The 14592-nt window shown below is 40.3% G+C and overlaps 1 protein-coding gene across 3 annotated transcripts in view; it reads left to right on the top strand.

Annotated features, from left to right (window-relative positions):
- Window positions 1-14592, top strand: part of NEB (nebulin) — a 223338-nt gene that overhangs the window by 139200 nt on the left and 69546 nt on the right. For all 3 annotated transcript variants that reach the window (XM_073019680.1, XM_073019681.1, XM_038002139.2), the window contains 15 exons: window positions 273-371; window positions 587-688; window positions 826-933; window positions 1543-1854; window positions 3204-3308; window positions 3417-3521; window positions 3875-3979; window positions 5089-5196; window positions 5300-5413; window positions 6156-6353; window positions 6753-6857; window positions 7541-7645; window positions 7745-7849; window positions 8152-8259; window positions 13801-13914. In XM_073019680.1, the coding sequence (XP_072875781.1) occupies window positions 273-371; window positions 587-688; window positions 826-933; window positions 1543-1854; window positions 3204-3308; window positions 3417-3521; window positions 3875-3979; window positions 5089-5196; window positions 5300-5413; window positions 6156-6353; window positions 6753-6857; window positions 7541-7645; window positions 7745-7849; window positions 8152-8259; window positions 13801-13914 (1893 nt within the window). The remainder of the gene's footprint in view (window positions 1-272; window positions 372-586; window positions 689-825; window positions 934-1542; window positions 1855-3203; window positions 3309-3416; window positions 3522-3874; window positions 3980-5088; window positions 5197-5299; window positions 5414-6155; window positions 6354-6752; window positions 6858-7540; window positions 7646-7744; window positions 7850-8151; window positions 8260-13800; window positions 13915-14592) is intronic.

The following is a 14592-nucleotide window of genomic DNA, read 5'->3' as shown; positions in this document are numbered from 1 at the left end:
AAAAATGTGCATTGCGATACACGTAATGATACATTATATAACTTTGAGAGCTAAGCAAACTTCCTACTTTAAAATCTGTGGGAGGCATAAGAGGCTGATGCATTTGTTTAAAAAATAAAATGCTAAAAAGAAAGCCAAATTCCCAAGAAGACGCCATTCAAATGTGGCACTGTATGTTTCTAGTAGAGAAGGACCCTAAATTTAGTGTCTCTTTCTCAGTTCCCACACGTCCAGGAATTACAACTATCTAAAAGCTGCTTTCTTTCCCATAGAAAAAATATCGCACAAAAATAGAAACTCTCAACTTTACACCTGTGGATGATAGAGTTGATTATGTGACAGCGAAACAAAGTGGCGAGATCCTTGATGATGTAAGTATAGGGCTGTTTTAAAATCTCACTATCAGGCAGATATCACTTCCAAAGCTTTTCCATCTACTTACACTCAACATGCAATCATCTGAAATACAGATTTTAATCATTAAAATGATGGATGCTAACAATTGCTTGGACAACATGATGTTTTCTTAATAAGTAACTTGCCCCCTTGCCTCTCATTTTTTTTTTTTTTTTTTTTTTTTTTTTAGATTAAATACCGAAAAGACTGGAATGACACCAAATCAAAGTACACCCTCACAGAAACTCCCCTGCTGCACACTGCCCAGGAGGCTGCCAGGATACTGGACCAGGTATGGGTTTCACCCAGATGCCTGGTATTTGTGAATGAGTGGAGGGCCTTCATGGAACTGTAGGATAATTATGTACACAACTTACCCCTCCCGTCTGACTCCTCATTTTAACCCTTTATTGTGGCTCTGTCTTTCAGTATCTCTACAAGGAAGGCTGGGAGAGACAAAAAGCCACAGGTTACATTTTGCCTCCAGATGCTGTGCCATTTGTTCATGCCCATCACTCCAGTGACGTTCAGAGTGAGGTAATATATCCTGATGGGAGTGCATTTTGCAAAAGTGGGACCTTGCTCCCAGGGATTCCAGTTATGCCGAAGGCAGAGATAGCACCTTCAAGGTGTTCAGTTTCAGTGTGGCAGACCTGGCCACGCTTGGTGATGGTTGGAGTACCTGCTCCCTTTTTGATCTTTCTTCCATGGGCTTTCTTCTTTCTTCACCACCTCCCCCCACCACCCCCTTGGCTTCTTTAAAAGCAATTGTTCAAATTATTTACTTTTTCTTATATTCTCTGCCCTCCCTAAAATCTTTAGGCCTTCGAATAAAACTAATTAACTAATCTGATTCTTGCCAGAATCAGAGAACAAGTATATGTTTTTTCTCTATTTTTATTTTTTAAAATTTATTTTTATCATTTTTAGGGCTATCTCAGCAGAATATTTTTCTATTTTTAAATAGGTGTTTCTTCACATGGATTTATTTCAACGCTTTTTATTATTTGTTCTCAGAGTTGGGGGTGGATATCAAACAAAAATCTGGGGGGCTGAATTTGCTGATATCCCTTAGTAGATGGTCAAGCCCCCTCTGCCTTGTGTGCTTGTCAAAACTAATGGAATTTACATTCCTCTTCTCACCAGCTGAAATACAGAGCTGACCATGTGAAGCAAAAAGGTCATTATGTTGGTGTCCCGACGATGAGAGATGATCCTAAGCTGGTTTGGTTTGAGCATGCAGGCCAGATTCAGAATGAGAGACTATACAAAGAGGACTATCACAAAACAAAGGCCAAAATCAATATACCTGCTGATATGAAGTCAGTCTTGGCCGCCAAGGAGGGGCAGACCCTTGTCAGTGATATTGACTACCGTAATTACTTGCACCAATGGACGTGTCATCCTGACCAGAATGATGTTATTCAGGCAAGAAAGGCCTATGACCTACAGAGCGATGTAAGTGATTTTTGTTTCTTCATTATCTAGAAACTCATGGTACACTCTGAGAATGAGGAGCCACATCCCAGATCCACAAGTGCTTGAAATTTGAGGCCACAGATAATTTGTTCCTGAAGGGAATTGAGGCTGGATATGAAGTAGAGAAAGATCAGGAGCAGTGATGGACTGATTGGTTTGCCTACTGACTGCATTTCTGAATACCTTTCAATCAATTTTTTTACATCTGCTTTTGTACCATTTTGGCCATCAGCAACTCCTCACTCACATTCACATGGAAAAGTATCAGCTGATTGAAAATAATAATTGGCTTGGGTGGGAATTGAGAATGAGTTGAGGTTTTGACAATATTAGGTGATAAGCACAGTTAAAGACCTAAGCATGCCCTATTCCTGCTTTGCCAAGCATCTCATTCCTCGAGGCATTAATGAAGTTGTTCCCAAAGCAAAAGAGAAATGAAATACTGATTAAGCTGCACGAGGGCCCAGTATGCCTCATGCAGAGCTTTGGTAAAGCTAGGATAGAGAATAAGACATAACCTACCTCCCACTGATGCCTGAATCAAGATCTCTACCTGCCACCAGCCTTCAGTATGTGCAGAATAGTAACTTGATGCAACAACTTAGTTGCTTAGGTGCCCAGAGAAGCTAATGCTACCTGGGTCTTCTCATCATTAACAAAAGGGAACCTGGAAGTCAAAGACTGCTGCAGCAAAGATGTTGAACTTGAACATCCAACCTCACTGGTTGCTGCAGCAAAATGGCGGTTGTGGACCTTTAATCAGAATAGCAACTCCTCTTATTTTCATGTCAAGTAGGCTGGGAGAATCCAGGTGCTTGAAGGCGTAAGGGCAAGAATAGGTTTGGCTGGGACCCAGGGGGTGACTCCCCCCGCCCAATACATGAACATTTACTTGTGTAGTTTCCCTCATTTAGTCTAAATGCCCCCACATACTTCTACGTGACTAAATGTACCAAATCCATCTAAAAGTACAACCTCCTTGGTAAGCCTTTTCTTATGACAATAGCAGAAAATAACAGCCCCTTCCCCTCAACTCCAATAGCATTTGAGCACTTGATCTAATAGCACTTCTTGCTTTATAAATGACTTATCTCAACTCCTAGACTCCTTCTTTATACTCCTTCTTTACTCATCAAAGCACCAAGCATAGTGCCTCATGCACAGTAATAGCCTCAAGAAATATTGCTCAGGTGAAATCACAATTGAATGAATGAGACAACTACTAGAGAGAAATCCTTTGAAAGCTTTTGAAAAAATTGTAACCTGCCCTCTGTAAGCCTGTGTCTCAGTCATTTATTCCTCCATTATACCCCTCTTCCTGCTCTCAGAATATCTACAAAGCTGACCTAGAGTGGCTCCGAGGCATTGGCTGGATCCCCCTGGATTCTGTGGACCATGTGAGGGTTACTAAGAACCAGGAAATGATGAATCAGGTATGCAAAGCCTGTTCTTCTAACCTAATGCCTGCCCTCCTACCTGCCATGTGCAGGTAGATAACCTGTGGTGGTGGACCTGTCTTAATTGTCTCCATTTCTTTACAGATCAAATATAAGAAAAATGCCCTTGACAACTATCCTAACTTTACAAGTGTGGTGGATCCTCCAGAGATTGTTTTAGCCAAGATTAATTCTGTCAATCAAAGTGATGTAAGTTTGCTTTGTGCAGGCTGAAGTGCACAGACTGGGGAGTAAATTATGTATCATTGGGTGGATCAGCTTAACTTTAGATAATTGCTTGTAAAAAAAAAATTGGGAGGTGGTAAATTCTAAGATCATCTTTGGAGGGTATGTCTTAAAAGTCACTAGCAGGTGGTGAATTGTATTCACTTTTAGGTATCTATATTCCTATCCAAATTATTCTATTGTTTTAGCTAAAATGGACTAAAATTCAACCAGTTGGTTAGTTTTAATCTCTAAACGTGGACTGATTGTTTCTAGGTAATCTTATAAAAATGTAATATACACTTATAGTAATAAAAGATTTGGTTTTCTCTCCTTAGGTAAAATATAAAGAAACATTTAATAAAGCAAAGGGCAAGTACACGTTTTCACCAGACACACCGCATATCTCCCACTCCAGAGACATGGGAAAACTCTACAGCACTGTGAGTTCTCTTTCATGTAATAACCACTCAGTTTCTAATTTGAAGCTCTTGTTGCATTCATATGCTTGGCTGATTTTGTCAACTGCTGAACTTATAAGGCAACCTATTATTTATTTTCCCATTGCACTTAGTCTTGTGTATTAGAAGTAGCATGGTATTCCAGGCAAATAGTGCTTATTCGGCTGGTGTTTTTGAGCTCCTGTGATGTGCCAGGATCTGTAGGAGGCAATGAGAGGCTAAAGCTCAATGAGACAAGCCTTCAGGAGCTCATGCAAGTGAGGGAACAGACTTAAATTGATAGAATAATAATCTAACAAGTGCTCTGGATGCACATAGGATTGAGCACCTACCAATAGAGAAAAGGGAGGAAAGTCTGGTCCCTCTTTAGTAATCATGCATCAGCATCTCTAGCCAACAAGAGGAAAACTTGCTCTCCAAAATTTCATTCAGTTAATTTAAAGGAGGCCGATGGTGCGCACGTGTGGCCTGGGAAAGAATCTTTGCCAGTTCTCTCCTTGTGTACAAATATCTTGTCACTCTTACTAGGACCACAGATATAGTCAACTCATAAAATGCCTAGAGTCAGCCGGGCATGGTGGCTCACGCCTGTAATCCCAGCACTTTGGGAGGGTGAGGCGGGTGGATCACCTGAGGTCAGGAGTTCGAGACCAGCTTGGCCAACATGGTGAAACCCCGTCTCCATGAAAAATACAGAAATTAGCCAGGTGTGGTGGTGCATGCCTATAATCCCAGCTACTCGGGAGGCTGAGACAGGAGAATCTCTTGAACCCGGGAGGCGGAGGTTGCAGTGAGCCAAGATCACGCCACTGCACTCCAGCCTGGGTGACAGCAAGATTCCGTCTCAAAAAACATTAAAATAAAATAAAAATAAAATAAAATGCCTAGAGTCTGTAAGTTTAATTTGCAATAAACCAAATAACTGCCCTGTTCTAGGTAGACACACTAACGGCTATAGATAAAGATTTTAGCCTTGCCTTGAACATACATGTTTCACCTTAATTTGACCAACTCTTTTAGTGGTATCTGAAAGAAGTTGAAAGTTTTCTTTTGTAAGAAATGTATTGTTGCCATGTATTTCTTTGTTCTAGATACTGTATAAAGGGGCATGGGAGGGCACCAAGGCCTATGGCTACACCCTGGATGAGCGCTACATTCCCATTGTTGGAGCCAAGCATGCCGATCTGGTGAACAGTGAGGTCAGTATGACCTTTTCCTCTCCTAAGTTTGAGAGTCTTTACTGGGGATCAAGGGGCTGGTTAGGAAACTCCAGCGATTCTCAATGTTGAATCCACTTTACAGCTTAAATACAAAGAGACATATGAGAAGCAGAAAGGTCACTACTTGGCTGGAAAAGTGATCGGTGAATTCCCTGGTGTGGTTCACTGTCTGGATTTCCAACAGATGAGGAGTGCGGTAAGTAAATGTCCACTTTCACACGGGATTTGTGCCCCGTAAGTGTGTTGTCATGTCTGCCTATTTATAACTTGCCCTTTGGTTCAGGTTAGCTGGGAAATGGAGTAACATAGAGTCCTTCCTGCCAGTCAGCCTGTGGACTCTTAGTGGCTGTGTGCTTCCTCCATGCCACTTTCTCCCTGACTATTAAACACTGTGACTGCTTTGTGTTAAGAAAAGGAAAAAGCATCAGGGTCACTATTTACCCTGTGTTATAAAAGGATGGGAAATTTCAGGCCAGGTGCAATGGCTCATGCCTGTAATCCTAGCACTTTGGGAGGCCAAGGCAGGTGGATCACCAGAGGTCAGGAGTTTGAGACTGGCCTGGCCAACATGGTGAAACCTCGTCTCTACTAAAAATACAAAAATTAGCTGGGCATGGTGGCGCATGCCTGTAATTCCAGTTACTTGGGATGCTGAGGCATGAGAATTGTTTGAACCCAGGAGGCAGCAGTTGCAGTGAGTGGAGATCACACCATTGTAATCCAGTCTGGGCAACAAAGCAGGACACCATCTCAAAAAAAGAAAATAAAAAAAAGGATGGGAAATTACAAAAGAAGAAGAATATATTAAAGTACAACTTTTTTAACCTTAGTTTATTCTAGAGATACTGATCTAAATGGGAAATACGGATCTAAAAGAGATTGATCTGAATAATTTACATTTAAATCCCTTTCTTATTTTTGTCTTTAAAACATGTTAGTTGAACTACAGAAAACATTATGAGGATACCAAAGCAAATGTTCATATCCCCAATGACATGATGAATCACGTGCTGGCTAAAAAGTGCCAGTACATCCTCAGTGACCTGGAGTATCGACACTATTTCCACCAGTGGACATCTCTTCCGGAAGAACCCAATGTTATACGTGTCCGAAACGCCCAGGAGATCTTGAGTGATGTATGATGTCCTTTCTGAAGCTTGACTTAGCTACAGTTTCCATGACTCTGTCTTGGCTACCCCCCAACCCTGGCTGCCATGCTCCCGTTGTCCCTGTATTCATAAATCTTGCTGCTTCTCAACACAAAGTGGCATGAGTAACCACTTTTTGGTATAAGAATCCACCCTAAGCCATTGGACACAAATGTTAAATATTTAATTGGTTTAACGCTAAACTCAGACTTTGATATTGCTCTCAAGCTTCTTTAGGCTTGGGAATTAAAGACCTTCCAGCTGGTGAAAGGCCTACCCTATGTCTTCTAAGCAAGAAGCACAGCCAATGGCTTACAGGAAATTATCAAATGCTCAATTGTAAATTCAGAATACCTTCCACATTTCATTGTTCTCTCTTTCTTGCAGAATGTGTATAAAGATGACCTGAATTGGTTGAAAGGCATTGGTTGCTACGTTTGGGATACACCCCAAATCCTCCATGCCAAGAAATCATACGACCTTCAGAGTCAGGTGAGCCACCTTCCTAGAAGGACTGGCTCTCCATGGGTCATCAGAATCCATGGTGGTGTCAGTGGGTTCATGGGCAGGCTGAGAAAGCTGCTGTAACAGTGTAGGCTCTAACTGACCAAAGCCCTTCCTCTCCCAAGCAAAGCTCTTCTAGTGGCCTGCTCTGGGGTTGGATCTTCCCAGTCTGAATCTCTCCTTTGGTTTAAGGCAGTGCACATTCATAACAAAAGTTTATCTGGGAGGTGTTTCATAGTGGACTACTCTCAAGCATCTGTACCTTAGTTGATCGGGTTAACTTGCAGAGTAGGAGGTAGAAGTATCCTTTGATTACGGGTAGACAAGTTTTGGAGGAAAAAAATCAGTATCTGGAAGACATTTCAGCCTGTGGTTCAGCTCTGATGGGGCAGTTGTAATAGAATGTTGAAAGTGAGGGGCTGCTGTCAGGGATGGAGGATAGGCATGGAAAAGGCAACAAAATGGCCAAAATCTCGACCCCAGTCTTGGTCAAGAGAAACTATTCATTCTGGCAGCCATACAAAGTCTGCAGGACTCTAGAATGACCGCCTGTTTGTTAGGATTAAAGCAGAAATCCAGAAATAAAGGCATATCTAAGTTGGCACATGCAGCTAAAACTGATGACAGACCTGCATGTTAACATTTGTGGTGACTTTTGTTTTTCTTCACAGCTACAATATACAGCAGCAGGTAAAGAAAATCTACAAAACTATAATCTGGTCACAGACACACCCGTCTATGTGACTGCTGTTCAGAGTGGCATTAATGCCAGTGAGGTGCGTCTTCCTATACTCCTCTTCCAGGGACAAACTATTTCTTGTGCTTATGTATTTTCAAACAACAGAGGTAAATAACTTATTGTTGCTTGTCTATAGGTGAAATATAAAGAAAATTATCATCAGATTAAGGACAAATACACAACAGTTCTGGAAACAGTGGATTCTGACAGAACCAGAAACCTGAAGAATCTTTACAGCAGTGTGAGTTGAGTTTTTACCCCTTCCTATATATGAGCCACCTTTCCCCCTTCTGAGAGACAGTAAGACAATAAATGGGATGGACACTCTATCCCCAAAGGCTTTTCTATGGTTTCCTGGACCTTCAATCCTACTTTACCTCATAAAATTCTAGTAGGTACAATTAAATAAGCCCCACCTTAAAAGGAGTCCTGGGAGTTAGTAGGGAGTGTGTGAGAAGGACAGAAACAGAAGGAAAACCTGCTACTCAGAAGCCAACCAGATGCATTTTCCCATATTCACAAGAAGGTCTTTAATTCCTGCAGAACCTGTACAAGGAGGCCTGGGATAGAGTGAAAGCCACCAGCTACATCCTGCCTTCCAGCACCTTGTCCCTGACACACGCCAAGAACCAGAAGCATCTGGCCAGCCATGTAAGTCAAGCAAAAACACGACAGCTTTCCCACCCTCCCCTGCTCTCCACTCCAAGAATCTTTCAGGCTGATTCATGCATTGTCCAGAAGTACCCCTAGCGTTCCAGTGGGCATGTCCAGGAAATAATTCCAAATGCTCAGTCATTAGAGTCTATGTACTCACTGCCTCTCTCTCTCTCTCTGCTCCCTGGAGAAAATCACAAGCACTTGCAAGGAGGACAGGATGTGACCTTTCAGGCTCTGTCTGCACATGACAATCTCTGCTAAAGCCAGAAGTAAGGATGGGCTGAAGACATAATACACCCTACAAAAATAGACTTTTTCAATAGAATTACATGGATGTAGGGCAAAAATAAACCAGTGAATATGATAACTGGTTATTATACCATCCCCAGTTAATATAAATTATTTTATAGCAATGAAATAGAAAACATTTTAAAAATGTTTAATTCTCCTTTTTTAAGTAGAACTTTTCTTAGATATAAACATAATTGTAAAACAAACCCTAAATCTCATGATCTGTTTAAATATAGCAGAAGGTCGTACGTCCTCTAACTCTTTATGCCTTTAAATCTTACGACCTCTAACCATTAATGCTGTTAAGTAAAACCTTTTTGTGTGTGAGTGTTTTGTTTTGGTTTCTTATACTTTAAGTTCTGGGATACATGTGCAGAACATGGAGGTTTGTTACACAGGTATACATGTGCCATGGTGATTTGCTGTACCCATCAACCCATCATCTACATTAGGTATTTCTCCTAATGCTATACCTCCCCTAACCCCCTTCTCCCTGACGACCCAGTGTGTGATGTTCCCCTCCCTGTGTCCATGTGTTCTCACTGTTCAACCCCCACTTATGAGTGAGAACATACAGTGTTTTGTTTTCTGTTCTTGTGTCAGTTTGCTGAGAATGATGGTTTCAAGCTTCATCCTTGTCCCTGCAAAGGACATGAACTCATCCTTTTTTATAGTTGCATAGTATTCCATGGTGTATATGTGCCACATTTTCTTTATCCATTCTATCATTGATGGGCATTTGGTTGGTTCCAAATTGGTCTTTGCTATGGTGAAGCGTGCTGCAATAAACATACGTGTGCATGTGTCTTTATGGTAGAATGATTTATAATCCATTGGGTATATACCCCGTAATGGGATTGCTGGGTCAAACGGTATTTCTAGTTCTAGATCCTTGAGGAATCACCACACTGTCTTCTACAATGGTTGAACTAGTTTACAGTCCCACCAACAGTGTAAAAGTGTTCCTATTTCTCCACATCCTCTCCAGCATCTGTTGTTTCCTGACTTTGTAATGATCACTATTCTAACTGGCGTGAGATAGTATCTCATTGTGGTTTTGATTTGCATTTCTCTAATGACCAGTGATGATGAGCATTTTTTCATATATTTGTTGGTCACATAAAGGTCTTCTTTTGAGAAACGTCTGTTCATATCCTTCACCCACTTTCTCATGGGGTTGTTTTTTTCTTGTAAATTTGTTTAAGTTCTTTGTAGATTCTGGCTATTAGCCCATTGTCAGATGGATAGATTGCAGAAATTTTCTCCCATTCTGTAGGTTGCCTGTTCACTCTGATGATAGTTTCTTTTGCCGTGCAGAAGTTCTTTAGTTTAATTAGATTCCATTTGTCTATTTTGGCTTTTGTTGCCATTGCTTTTGGTGTTTTAGTCATGAAGTATTTGCCCATGCCTATGTCCTGAAAGGTATTGCCTAGGTTTTCTTCTGGGGTTTTTATGGTTTTAGGTCTTTTGTGTAAGTCTTTAATCCATCTTGAGTTAATTTTTATATAAGGTGTAAGGAAGGGATCCAGTTTCAGCTTCCTGCACATGGCTAGCCAGTTTTCCCAGCACTATTTATTAAATAGGGAGTCTTCTTCCCATTGGTTGTTTTTGTCAGGTTTGTCAAAGATCAGGTGATTATAGATATGTGGTGTTATTTCTGAGACCTCTGTTCTGTTCCATTGGTCTATATCTCTGTTTTAGTACAAGTACCATGGTGTTTTTATTACTGTAGACTTGTGGTACAGTTTGAAGTCAGATAGTGTAATGCCTCCAGCTTTAGTTTTTTCCAATTCTGTGAAAAAAGTCAATGGTATCTTGATGGGGATAGCATTGAATCTATAAATTACTTAGGGCAGCATGGCCATTTTCATGATATTGAGTCTTCCTATCCATGAGCATGGAATGTTTTTCCATTTGTTTGTGTCCTCTCTTATTTCCTTGAGCAGTGGTTTGTAGTTCTCCTTGAAGAGGTCCTTCACATCCCTTGTAAGTTTGATTCCTAGGTATTTTATTATCTTTGTAGCAGTTGTGAATGGGAGTTCACTCATGATTTGGCTCTCTGTTTGTCTGTTATTGGTATATAGGAATGCTTGTGATTTTTGCACATTGATTTTGTATCCTGAGACTTTGCTGAAGTTGCTTATCAGCTTGAGGAGATTTTGGACTGAGATGATGGGGTTTTATAAATATACAGTCATGTCATCCGCAAACAGAGACAATTTGACTTCCTCTTTTCCTAATTGAATACCCGTTATTTCTTTCTCTTGCCTGATTGCCCTGGCCAGAATTTCCAACACTATGTTGAATAGGAGTGGTGAGAGAGGGCATCCCTATCTTGTGCCAGTTTTCAAAGGGAATGCTTCCAGCTTTTGCCCATTCAGTATGATATTGGGTGTGGGTTTGTTATAAATAGCTCTTATTATTTTGAGGTTCGTCCCATCAATAGCTAGTTTATTGAGAGTTTTTAGCATGAAGGGCTGTTGAATTTTGACGAATGCCTTTTCTGCATCTATTGAGATAATCATGTGATTTTTGTCATTGGTTCTGTTTATGTGATAGATTACATTTATTGATTTGCATATGTTGAACCAGGCTTGCATCCCAGGAATGAAGCCAACTTCATCATGGTAGATAAGCTTTTTGATGTGCTGCTCAATTTGGTTTCATAAAACAGTATTTTTTTGAGGATTTTTACATTGATGTTCACCAGGGATATTGACCTAAGATTTTCTGTTTTTGTTATGTCTCTGTCAGGTTTTGGTATCAGGATGATGCTGGCCTCATAAAATGAGTTAGGGAGGATTCCCTTTTTTTCTGTTGTTTGGAATAGTTTCAGAAGGGATGGTACCAGCTCCTCTTTGTACCACTGGTAGAATGCGGCTCTGAATGCATCTGGTCCTGGACTTTTTTTTGTTGGTAGGCTATTAATTACTGCCTCAATTTCAGAGCCTCTTGGTCTATTCAGGGATTCAACTTCTTCCTGGTTTAGTCGTGGGAGGGTGTATGTGTCCAGGAATTTATCCATTTCTTCTAGATTTTCTAGTTTATTTGTGTACAGGTGTTTATAGTATTTTCTGATGGTAGTTTGTATTTCTGTGGGATCAGTGGTGATATCCCCTTTATCATTTTTTATTGCATATATTTGATTCTTCTCTCTTTCTTTATTAGTCTTGCTAGCGGTCTATCTATTTTGTTGATCTTTTCAAAAAACAGCCCCTGGATTCATTCATTTTTTTTGGAGGGTTTTTTGTGTCTCAGTCTCCTTCAGTTCTGCTCTGATCTTAAGTTATCTCTTGCCTTCTGCTAGCTTTTTGATTTGTTTGCTCTTGCTTCTCTACTTCTTTTAATTGTGATGTTAGGGTGTCGATTTTAGATCTTTCCTGCTTTCTCTTGTGGGCATCTAGTGCTATAAATTTTCCTCTACACACTGCTTCAAGTGTGTCCCAGAGATTCTGAGTTCAAGTCCTGGATATCCTTGTTAATTTTCTGTCTGGTTGATCTGTCTAGTGTTGACAGTGGGGTGTTAAAGTCCCCCACTATTGTTGTGTTGCAGTCTAAGTCTCTTTGTAGGTCTCCAAGAACTTGTTTTATGAATCTGCGTGCTCCTGTGTTGGGTGCGTATATATTTAGGATAGTTAGCTCTTCTTGTTTCATTGATCCCTTTTCCATTATGTAATGCCCTTCTTTGTCTCTTTTGATCTTTGTTGGTTTAAAGTCTGTGTAAAATCTTTAATTGTAAAATTACCTGTAACCTTTATTGTAATTCTTAGCCCCGTTCTCCTTCAGAAAAATTAGAGACTTTATCTCTTAATTGTGAACATTTTACGTAACACTTTAAATCAGCATTTCTCAAACATGTTTTGACCAGGACTCACAGTGGGAAATTTATTTTTTATTTCAAGTTCACATACACACATACACACCCCTGAAGTTTATGGGAGTTTCTTCTGGCACAAATATCTCACAGAAGAGCAGTGACTGCTAGACTAGAGACAGTGCACTCTGATCATTTCCATTCTGTTCTACTCATTTAAATGCTAGTGACTCAGTAAATTGATTTCACTACTCTACTGGACTTACAGATGCACAGCTTAGAAATAAACTTCATTAGACAGTCTATGGAATTATTTAATTTTTACCTGGAGGAAAAAGTAAGGTATGTGATTTTACCCAGGCCCAACTCTATTTGGAAGATTGCAAAAAGGAGCAAACTTTTCATTTTGGAAGAAAAGTATTATAGATAAGATTTAAAAAGCTCAAAAGAGGCTTTTTCCTTGAGTCATGAACAAAATTACAGAGGCAAGATTCTTGGCAAGTTGGTTTTGGAGCAAGGTAAAACAGAGAGAAATTAATCCTTTAAAAGAAGTATTCTGACCTTATTTTAGGAAAAAGCTTTTTGTGTGTGTATGTGTGTGTGTGTGTGTGTGTGTGTTTTTAAAAGGGTGTCTTTAAATTCTATCATCTTTGAAGCTGAGAAATAGATTAGATGTAAGACGCTGAGTTTCTGTTTTGGAAAAATCTGGTGGAAATGTTGGTTGGTCTACAGTCAATGAAGAGAATTGCTGGAATTCTGATACAAACATATACTCCCATCTCTCTTTTGTTACAGAGGTGCAAGTCTCGGAGTTGTGGAAGAATTATTTTATTATTGTGTGCTATGAGATTGGATCTTAGTCTCTGTCTTAACCTGGGTTTATATAATCATGGAACACCAATTAATAGGCACCATGGCTTAAGAACTAATTGTTATCCCACAGAAGTTGATTGCACTGTATTTTTGAAAGCCTTGTAGAAACTGAAATCCAAGGATTGTGTCTTCTTAGCAGCAGACTTTTCAGTTATTAAAAACAAAGATATTCCTAGGCACAGTTTTAATCTTGCGCTCATGCCATTACCACAAGAGAATATTTTTAAATTATATAATCTTTAAAATGAATTGCTTGTAGTAGCAGTAAAAGTACTAGTATTGCTATAGGAGTTTTGAAAATAGCAACTAAAATTTCATAGTGCTCTGCGGTTTCAAAGTACTTTTGTTACAGTCTGATTTCAGCCACATGATAACCCCATGGCAGGTGCTACTGCTCTATCTCTCTGTACAGTTGGGGAAATGAGCTCAGAGAAGTGGTGTCCCCAGTGCTGGGTGGATCTCAGAGTCGGGTTTTCCCATTAAGTCTTAGGCTGTTTTAACAATATAAATCCATTGCGCTCTAAAACTCTTTCTTCCTTTCTACTTTTTCTCTATAGGTCAAATATCGGGAGGAATATGAAAAGTTCAAAGCTCTTTATACGTTACCAAGAAGTGTTGACGATGATCCGAACACAGCACGGTGCCTCCGAGTTGGCAAGCTTAACATCGATGTAAGTACAGCCATGCGCCCCTTAACGACTAGGATACATTCTGAGAAATGTGCCGCTCGTTATGTGATTCCATTGTTGTGCTAACATCATAGAGTGCACTTCCACATACCGAGAAGGGATAGGCTATTGCTCCTAGACTACAAACCTGTACAGCATGTTACTGTACTGAATACTGTAGGCAACTGTGACACAGTGGCAAGTATTTGTGTATCTAAACATACAAAAGGTACAGTAAAAACACAGCATTATAATCTTTTGACTGAAACATTGTTAGGCAACACATGAGCGTAACTCCAAAAACCTTACTTCAAATTTAAGTCAAGTAAAATAGCCATGTATTATTAATAGGAACATTTCTTCCCCGCCCCACCTCCGGCCTTTTTTTTTTTAAGACAGGTCTCACTCTGTTGCCCCAGGTGGAGGGCAGTGGTGCAATCACGGCTCACTGCAGCCTCTACCTCTCGGGCTCCGGGAATCATCCCACCTCAGCCTCCTGAGTCACTGAGTCTACAGGCATGCACCACCTCACCCAGCTAAGGTTTTAATTTTTGTAGCGATTGGAATCTCACTATGTTGCCCACTCTGGTCTCAAACTCCTGGGCTCAAGCGATCCTCCTGCCTCAGTCTCCCACGTGCTGGGATTGCAGGTGTAAGTCATCGTGCCCAGCCTGAACATTT

The sequence above is a fragment of the Chlorocebus sabaeus genome, chromosome 10 (assembly GCF_047675955.1).
Source record: "Chlorocebus sabaeus isolate Y175 chromosome 10, mChlSab1.0.hap1, whole genome shotgun sequence".
Classification (NCBI taxonomy): Eukaryota; Metazoa; Chordata; class Mammalia; order Primates; family Cercopithecidae; genus Chlorocebus; species Chlorocebus sabaeus.
This window is presented reverse-complemented; position numbering and strand designations above follow the sequence as displayed.